At 41.6% G+C, this 10,252-nt stretch overlaps 1 protein-coding gene across 3 annotated transcripts in view; it reads left to right on the top strand.

The window, feature by feature from the left end:
- The first annotated feature begins 289 nt into the window (after positions 1-289).
- CSMD3 (CUB and Sushi multiple domains 3) overlaps positions 290-10,252 on the top strand; it is a 695,220-nt gene continuing 685,257 nt past the window's right edge. The window contains exon 1 of one of the 3 annotated variants that reach the window (XM_034422197.2): positions 290-1,541. In XM_034422197.2, coding sequence (XP_034278088.1) covers positions 1,343-1,541 — 199 coding nt within the window. In that variant the 5' untranslated portion in view covers positions 290-1,342. The remainder of the gene's footprint in view (positions 1,542-10,252) is intronic. The other 2 variants (XM_034422198.2, XM_034422199.2) reach the window with 2 other exon arrangements.

Genomic DNA, 10,252 nt, shown 5'->3' with positions numbered 1-10,252 from the left:
TGGACGCCCAAATCGACGCCAGTTCCACCAGACGTGCTAGTTCCCACCCCCCATCCTCCTTTGATCGCTGGTATTAGAATCAACCTTAACCGCACCACCGTCGTTATCCAAGACCATGCAAGTCCGAGGGCAACCCATGGAGCCGTGAATGGGGGCGCGGGGGGGTATGAGAACAAGGTGCCCACCAGCGCAGGTGTTCTTGGGTCCGGCTGCCCTCCTCCGCGCATGTATATGGTGCGCTGAGCGATCGTTCCAGGCTCCAGCGCAGCTGCGTCCTCTCTTCCTTCTTACCGTCCGCCTGCGGACATGGAGACACGTCTGCTTCAACGGGTTCTCGGCTGTTTCTTGAAGATGGTGATGAATCCTATCCCGCGGGCGTCCGATTTAGGGTATTAAGGGTTTTTATTTTATTTTTTATTTTATTTTATTTTATTTTTTCCTACTGGAAGGTTAGCTTTTTTTCTAACCTTCTCCCAAAAATATTAATAAGAAAAAAGAACAATAATAATTCATCCCACTAGAAAGCCCACCACCAGGAACACCCACCCACTCCCAAGCCAAGATTTCCTAAAAAGAAGCGGTGAAAAAATAAGGAAAGGGGAACGAAAAGAGAAGAAGCTGCGTTTGCTCCAGAGTCCCCAGCAAGCGGGGAGAGAGAGAGAGAGAAAGAGAAAGAGAAAGAGAGAGAGAGAGAGAGAGAGAGAGAAGCTTGTCAATTTCGAGCCGCGTCTGGTCAATTTCGAGCCGCGTCTGGTCAATTTCGAAGCGCTCCGCTCCTGAGATTTGCTTTCCGCGGCTCGTTTCGTGATTCTTTTAAAATATACCGTTTGGATTCGGTTCTTCTGGAAACAACCGCCCCCCCCCTCCCGCCCCCACCCCCTTTCCACTCCAGCCTCATTCCTCTCGAGAGAACGGGGAAGCTAGTGGCAAGGCGTTCGAGGCAGCCTCGGGCTGGCTGGCGGCAGAGTCGGCTTGCTTGAGCCGAGAGCCTCGCTGCCCCCGCCGGAGAGATGGTTGAGTCCTCCTCGTCAAGGTTGCTGTGGTATCCCAGAAACGCCGTTCACTTGGAGCTGTGACCGCGCACCATCAATACACACACATACACACACACACACACACGCCGCTCCGCGCGAACTCCTCCACTGCGCCTTGGACCGAAGCGAGCAAGGAGGAGAGGAGGAAGAGGAAGAGGAGGAAGAAGAAGGGGTGGTGGGGCAACGGCGAAGGCAGGCGAGCAAGCCAGCCAGCCAGCCAGCAAGCCAGCAGTTCCTTCCTATTGGGGGTGACGGCGTGGGGGGAAGCTCGTTCGCTCCGCTCGTTCGCCCGCTCGGAGGAGGAAAAGATGCAAAGGATTTCCTACTACTGCAAAGAGACCACCTGGCCAAGGAAAGCCGACGCCGTCGCCGCAGATCTGGGGCAAAGGGGATGTGGGAAATGCGGCCGCCCGGACTTGTGCAAAATCTTGAGCAAAATCATGGGGATTAAAAGTGGATTTACCTTGGGGAACCTCGTCTTTTTCTGGATGCTCTCCTCTGTGAAAGGTAAGGGCGCGGGGCAAAGGGATGTGACAACCCCCCCTCCCCTCTCCAGGAGAAGCCGGAGGGGAGAGAGAAAGAGAGAGAGGGAAAAAAAAAAAAATAAAGGATTGCAAGTGAACGCCAAGGAGGCTGGTAGGGATGGTGGCCGGAGATTCGGGCTTTTGCCCGAGGTGTGAGGACGCCGCGTTGTCCTTTCTCAAGGTTTTTCCCTCGTTTCTGCCGCCGAACCTCGTTTTATTCCGCGAATCCGGAATCCGATGTGCTTGGCCAAATCAGCGGTCACTGGGGAAAGAGGGAACGTGGAGAGGGAGCGAGCGAGGGAGGGAGGGAGAGAGGGAGATGGGATTGAGGTTTCTTTTCTTTTCTTCCCATAAAAAGAAAGGGAGAGAGAGAGAGCGAGAGAGAGAGAGCGGGGTGTGTGGGGGGGGAGGTGAGGGAGGCGAGAGGGAATCCAGGCTCCCTCAACTGCGATAGGAAATGCCGTTTGCTTGCCAAGGCTGGCCGTTCAATGCAGTGACTGAAATTTGTGCCGAATAAATATTCTTGCAGGACGCTCGACCGGAGACGTGAGTTGGGTCCTGCGTGCCACTGAAACAAGTGGATATTCCGACAAAATTAGCGCCGGAGGAGTCATCATCTTTCATTCTCTCTCTCTCTCTCTCTCTCTCTCTCTCTCTCTCTCTCTCTCCCCCCCCCACCCCCGTCTCCCCCACAGTCAACCCTTAGAAAGTGAGGCTAAAAAAGCAAGGCAAAACACTATCTATCTATCTATCTATCTATCTATCTATCTATCTATCTATCTATCTATCATCTATCTATCTATCAATCTATCTATCTATCTATCTATCTATCTATCTATCTATCATCTATCTATCTATCTATCAATTATCTATCAATTATCTATCTATCTATCAATCTATCAAACTATCAATTATCAATAATCTATATATCATCTATCTATCAATTATCTATCTATCTATCTATCTATCTATCTATCTATCTACATGAACACACATACACACACAATATTTTTGTTTAGACACACAAGTAGACCTTGGTGGAGGCAAGGGCTGGCAGATGCTGTTCATTTTCCTTGAAGGAGTTTCTCCTTATTGTTGTTTTAATGCCAACCAGCTTCCCCCTCTTTGTAAGTTAGGAAGGCTGGGGGGAGTGAGACTCACAAAAGGTTTTCACCAGCCTGGGTTGTAGGTTGGATAGCAGAGTGTGTGGTAGTGGGTCGACTGAGTCTTTCTTTTGTTGTTGTGGTGGTGGTGGTTGTTTAATTAAGCATTTCTGTAGACCTGATCAGCCAGGGATGGCCACAATCCTGCTAATTTTATCTGCCCCCCCCCCGAAAAAAAAAGATCTCTCAAGAAGAGAGGTGGGCAGCAGGAGGCACTTGGGAAGGTTTGGAGATCAGAGCATTTTTGGCCAAGTATGGGGACGATGGCCTTTCATAAATCTGACTGAATCTGAAGACTTTCCAGAAATACTGAATTTGGGAGATCTCAGGAAAAGAGATAAACATGGCTGGAAGAAGAGACAGTCTCTTTTTAAGAAATCATGCTTGCAGAATATCTATCTATCTATCTATCTATCTATCTATCTATCTATCTATCATCTATCTATCTCCATCTATCTCCATTTATCTTCTATGAATCTATCATCTATCTATCTATCTTCTATCAATCTATCATCCATCTATCTATCTATCTATCTATCTATCTATCTATCTATCTTCTATCAATCTATCATCTATCTATCTATCTCAACCTTGGCATCCAATCTCTCCTACGAGCCTGGTAGCAAAAGGGATCAAGATGAACCTCCCAGGAGTTTGAAGAAATCTAGAGTTTGGATTCCTTCTTTCCCACTGGATGCTTTGGCTGTTCTTTTGAAAGGAGGTTGCATTTTCTCTTCTTCTCCTCCCTGCCCAGCCAATACTGAACTGGGTCTTTTTTTAATGAAACACTTGATTGTCTTGCTTCGCAGCTGGTTCAGTCCCCATTTGCATGGCGGGAGGGGTGAAGGAAAGGATGGAGCAGGATCATTCAGGGTTGGTTAGGGCTCCTGGTGTTGGTGGGGGCGGAGGGGGGAGAGGAAGGGATTTACCTCATTTTTCCCCCCACCCCCTCCAGTCCTGGCTTAGAAAAGGACATGCCTGGAATTTTAATGCACCTTCTAATTACAGAAAGCTGGTCCTGGTTTGTGGCATTGACGCAATCTGCTCCTTCACCGTCCTTTTGCCTAATTTCTTCAGAGAAATGATTCAGCTAAGAGATTGAAACACCGTTTGTTGAGAGTCAGAAAGAGCTGTTAGTGGAGTATGTGGGGGAGAAAAGAGAGAAAAAGAGAAAGGGAGAAGGAGAGAACCAGATAGGTGTGTTGATCAGATTAGGAAATAGCACTGCTCATTAATAAACATCCACCATCCTGCTCCCATCTGAATTCCCAGTGTGTGACTTGCTGGTTTGAATATGGCTACATTTTACCCACGTGAGGTCTTTGAATAAAACACACACACACACACACACACACACACAGAGAGAGAGAGAGAGAGAGAGAGAGACACACCTATATTGATGCGGGGAAGAAGGGAGACACCAACAGATTAAAAGAGTGAAACAAGGTTTACATGGAGGTGATGTGCTACCATAATTAAAGAATCAGGCAATTTTTCCAAAATCTCTAAGACGTATAAATACTTCATCTGCATCTGCATCAGAGATGAGTTGCCCAGCACTTGTTGGACTAAGATTGCAATATCTTGAAAAGTGGGACGGAAAAAAGCCAATTAATACTGAACTGGTTCAATGGGAACAAAAAAAAAAGGATTTTTTTTAAAAAAGTGCATGCATTATCCTTGGTGGATCACAAATGGTTTGTGTGTTTGAAAAGACCATCACAAATGCAGTACCACTTTAGATTACTTCAAACAAAATGAGTTTTTTCCCTCTCATACTAGAGTTAATTCACTTTCTATTTGTACTTGTAGTAATAAGTCGTAGAAATAAAGTAAATGAGAAATTGTGATATGAAACACTAGACTACAGCTAAGATAGGAAGAGCCTTTCATGAGGTTGTACCACCTCAACTAAAATTTAGGAAGTAGATTAAATGAAATTTTATAAAATCAAGAAAGTAATGAAAGCTGAAGGAAATTGGTGCTAGGAATCAAAAGATGGCCCAGAGAGTTGGAAATGAATACTTACTTAGCACTTCCAGGGGGTAGAGGAACTAGAAGCAATGGCTCAAGCCATAGGAAAAGAACACAATGCCATCACTACTAATACTAGTAAGGGGGAAAAAAAATAGCACAATATGAAGTTTGTGCAAATGAGATGCCACCTAGTTCAGTGTGATTTCTTTCCTCATAAAGATGCTTGAGACTACAATATGATTTAGACTTACTTTAAGAGTAAATGATGGCTTCACAATGAATAATGGATTAAAAATGAATAAGTCTGGGGACAGTGCCAGATTTTAATGGAGGAGAGAGTGTGTAAAGGTATGTCAAACCTCTCTCGACAAGCTGGACATAGGCAAGGAGATAGGCACAACTGGCCTTCAAGGTTGAAGTAACTTCTAATAAGTAGATTGATGATAGAAAAGCTAATGAAACCATTGAGAAGAAAAAACCAGGGATTGCATTGTTTCAAATGCATGCCTTATTTATATTGAAATTAAGGTTCCATTTGTATAACTTTTCTCCCCATCCTACCTGAAATAGGTTTGAAGGCCACTCTTTCAGGCAGAGGAGATTTTTTTTTCCTGCCCCATTTCTGGGAAACAAACTGGGTTTATTCTGTCGCTAGGAGAGTTGGCATTCATAGGCCCAAGAAACATTGTGGAACATTTGTATAAGGAGATTAGAAATAAAGGCTGCAAGTTAAACTTCTGAAGATGTCCCCACTGCCAGAAGATTGGCTATCCAGCATGTAAGAGAAGGCCTTCTTCTTGGGTCACAAGTTAAAGAATGTTCTCCCAGTGAAGTCAATTTAGCCTTCACTCTCCCAGTATCTGTCAATTCTAAAAGAAATCTACACTGACTCTTCTTTGGAAGGACAGATACTGAAGTTGAAGCTCAAATACTTTGGCAACCAAATGAGAAGAGAGGGCACATTGGAAAAGACTGATGTTGGGAAAGATTGAAGGCAAAAAGGAGAAGGGGACGGCAGAGGAATAAATGGTTAGATAGAGTCATTGATGGAGTGGGTATGGCTTTGAGAAGCAGACTCTGGGAAACAGTGGAGAATAGGGGCACCTGGCATGCTGTGGTCTATGGAATTGTGAAGAGTCAGAAATGACTTAATAACTAAACAACAACTCCCAATATTTAGGAAAACGACAAATGCATTGCTCACCATCCCTTTAATTGTTATTGATTTTAGATTTGAATTACAATTTATTTCACTATCAAGTTTTATATTTTGTGTAAGTCTCCTTGGATGTCTATCTAAGCAGAAAGGCCTGCATATAAGTGTAATAAATAATCACTGTTTCCAAGAAAACATTAAATCTCCTAGGATATTTGAATAGAAATGTTTAAGCATCTAATAGGGTTAGTTATTTTGTCTCACTATTGATGTTGTCTTATTCACTGATACTATAAACCGATCAATATCTCAAACCGTTATTATCTCCTGTATAGAGCAAATCACTATTAAACCAATTTAACTAGATTAAATCAGTTTTTCTCAGAGTAGAAAAGATTGAAAGAGGATATAATCACAGCCTTTGAATATATGAAGGGCTGTGGCAGACAAAATGTTGCTGAAGAAGGCAGGACTGTAAACAGTGGGTAGGAATCTTGAGAAGACTTGTCAGCCAAATATTAAGATTTATTTTCTAATTGCTTGAGCTATTACTAGAAATAGGCTGCTGTGTGGGCTTTTCTTGCTTGAATGAATTTAAACAGACTACAAGGTTACCATTTTAAAGGAATGCTATAGTAGAAGATTCCTATTTCTGAGGATTATATCCGAGACATCTTCTAGTTCTAAAATTCTAAAATGAATGGTGGAGTTTTTGCATCCAGTTTCTTCCTGAAAAAATGCCAAAATTCTCATTCAATTGCTAATCTAAATATGCTTGTTTCCATATATGAATCCTAATTGATTGAAACCTTAATGTTTGCCATATACAATATACAATCAGAGATGAGCTTATGGGGTTTCCAGGGGAATAATACAAGTAAAAGAAATACTGGATTTAAACATGGTAAATAAGGGGCAATACTAAAAGATTTGTGTCTGATGAAGCAGCACCACTCTATAAAAATAGGTAAGCAACAGTGGTGGCAGTCAGCCAGTTTTATCCAGTTTGGATGAACCAGTAGCGGCAGTTGCGGGAGGCTCCGCCCACCCGCCTGGTTGTCATCACATACCATTTTTGACGCTCTGAATGCATGCTAACATTTGTGAACCGGTAGCAAAGGTAAGTGAATACAATCAACAGCCAGCAACAGCCATCATGGTCATTGGGAAATTCTCAGGGGTGGGTTCTAGTTACCTTTACTACCAGTTCACAATGGGACCACATGCGGAGAATCTTCTGCGGATCCGCAGATCAGTAATTATGATGTCTGGGCATGTGGGCGGAGCCTCCCACTGCTTTTACTACCAGTTCTGTAGCACTGGACAGAATCAGGAGCAACCCACCACTGGAGATGCTGCAGCTAGTAAGAAAATGGAGTGATACTTTCCTGATACTTTTCAATGACTTAGAAATCATTGTAAAGAATAGAATAGAATAGAATAGAATAGAATAGAATAGAATAGAATAGAATAGAATAGAATAGAATAGAATAGAATAGAATTTTTTATTGGCCAAGTGTGATTTGACACACAGGGAATTCGTCTTGGTGTATATGCTCTCAGTGTACATAAAATAAAAAATACATTAATCAAGAATCAGGATGAAAGATGAAGGGTAGATGAAGAAAAAGAAAAGCTAGAGGAAAACAGAGAGGAAGGGCAGAAAAGGGACAACAGATAGATGGATGAGAGGTAGAGGTGAGTGAAAGTGGAATGCAAGAACATGGAGAGTCATAGAGGTTTCGACAACCTTACGAAAATGTTTCCAAGAAAAATGGGCAATAGATAATCAAGCTAGTGCCAGCATTGTTTGAAAATAGTTGATACGATAACCTAAGGTCAATACATGAAAAACGTAATGAAGAAGGATAAGGATTTTGCACGTGCCAAGAGAATTGCCCACTGGCATATTGGTGTTAAGGATACCACAGTAGGGTTTTTCAAATTTAAGATGTGTGGACTTCAAATCCCAGAATTGTCCAGCCTGCATGCTGGTCAGAGGAAAGCGTGCTGGTTCTGGAAATTGAATTCCACACATCTTAAGGTTGTTAAGGTTGAAAAACACGGCTCTAGAGGACTGAGATGGAATTTTATTGTGAGGTTTTTATTTGATTGGTACTTTGTGATTTGAGATTCCTGGCAGTTAACCTTGTGGTTTGTATGAATTACGCAATGTTGTGGAAGAATTAGGTGAAAAGAAAGGTCTATTTAATTTTACTTGACATCTACTGATGAATAAGTTATGTTTTCTGAAGGGAACTTTGATGTTTCTTTACATGGAAACAATACCTTAGTTGGGCCAATATTTTATCTCATGTATTACTTTTGCAAAATTTGTACCAGTTGAATATATTGTAGTCCACCATGTAAGATGGTGGACATATCTCTCTACCCCTGCCCCAAGAAAATGGTTCTTCCTGAATAAAAAGAACATATATGATTTGTAAACAAAACTAATCTCTACTTTTTTTCTAAATTCAGAAATAGTAGTTCTAGGCAAGTAATATTAGTTATCTAAAATATGTTAGCAAGAACTGGTTTTCAGGGTTCTTTGTAAAAGATCGCTGCAGATAAGAAGGTATAAGATACATTCACTCAGTTTCACAAACTTGGTTTTGAAAACCAGAAGTAGGGAAGACGATTATAAATGTTTCCTTCAGTCTACTTCCCAGGTCTTCATATTTGAAATAATTTATATGATTGCTGATGTTGCCTGGAAGCTGAAGATTTCAATTTTTTCCTTAATATCAAACCTTCAAATTCTTTGATATTTGAGGTGAATTATGACTATAGATTATCTCAATCTTAACCTTCATCCATTAACTTTATGACATATGGTTTGGAGCAGGGGTGTCAAACTTGATTTCATTCAGCGCCGCATCAGGGTTGTGTTTGACCTCGGGGGCCGGGGTGGGCGTGGTCAACTCAACATCACTCGTGTCAGAGTGCATGTGGTGGCCCAAACACCCTGCCAGCGAAAACTGGCTCCCAAGCTCCATTTTTGACTGCCATGGCCTCCTGCAACCCTCTGCCAGTGAAAATGGAGCTCAGGAAGGCCGCATGCGGCCCTCCTGAGCTCCATTTTCACTGGCAAAAACACTGCGGCCTGTTCCTTCACTGTTTCCAGGACGGTCCTGTGGGCCAGATCTTAATATCCTGCAGGCTGGATCTGGCCACCGGGTTTGACATTCCTGGTTTGGAGCAATACCAAATCATACTTAGAACATGATTTTTTTTTTTTAACTACTGAAATTCAATAGTCTTGTGACAAAGTCTGTATTTGCAATTGGCCTTATTGGATAGCCTGAGAATCTAAGGCTTAACACATTTCATAAGATGACACTTGAAGAATTTTATCTATGCATGCATGGGAGGAGAAATTTCAATCTTCAGAAATACAGACATCTGCGTATGCATATTTTATGGATCTCTTTATTGTCTTCGAGACTGCACTGCTTCAACAATTTCAGCAGCACAACAGTGAGAAGAACCGTTACCCCAAAATGTCAATCAATGTGGGTGTTGGAGGATTAAAAAGAATATTAGACATGTCAGAATTAGTAAGGAAGAGGAGGAGGGCAAGATAAGTGAATGGCAACATAAAAAGAGAAATAAACGAAGAGTATCGTTTCAGAAACGATACTCTTGCCTGCCAAAGAATAAAAGAATTTCTTTCAAGAGAAGAGCTATGCGGTTGCTCTTAACTAACTCAGTCTTCCAAAGTGTCTTTACTCCAAACAAAAACTATGTGCTTTTCAAATTATTGCATATTGTTTTTGCATTAATCTGGCATTCATGTGTTTTATAACTTTTGGATGGAAACAATATAAATTAAACAAAGGAATCAGATTTTGTAGACTTCCCACTGTTTTTCCTTTGTTTTTACATAGAAGAGGATACCTAAATAAATATTAGACATCATAATGGAATGTGGTGAAGATTATGGGAAAATTTCAAGGAACTGTATTTTTAACCATCATCATTCCCTCTTTAAGATATCTGGGGGAAAGGAAAGTATAATAAAGAAAAACTAGCCAACAGCTTGTATCTCAGCAGCAGCATTACTTTTTGCCTAGTGGCATCTTTTAAAAATTGATCATTTCTTGCACTATATCAATTCAGCTTAAGTGTATTGGCTGTAGTATCATATCTGACTGGCCCATATTACAACTATGCTCCTTTTGACACAATAATCTCTTAAAACTCAGGAAACACAATTATCTGGGTGTTTTGTCCCTCATCTAGATTAGAGGACAAAAAGGATTGCTTTATAGAGCAGATAAACAGGCCAGACAGAATAAAGGAGAATTTTTTTAATAAAAATGAAGCTAAGAAAAATAATATTTCAAATCCAATGGAAATGATAATAGTGGTGGTCTCTAATTGCTAAAAAAAAAA

The sequence above is a fragment of the Pantherophis guttatus genome, chromosome 3, assembly GCF_059756535.1.
Source record: "Pantherophis guttatus breed Tessera chromosome 3, ASM5975653v1, whole genome shotgun sequence".
Lineage (NCBI taxonomy): Eukaryota > Metazoa > Chordata > Lepidosauria > Squamata > Colubridae > Pantherophis > Pantherophis guttatus.
This window is presented reverse-complemented; position numbering and strand designations above follow the sequence as displayed.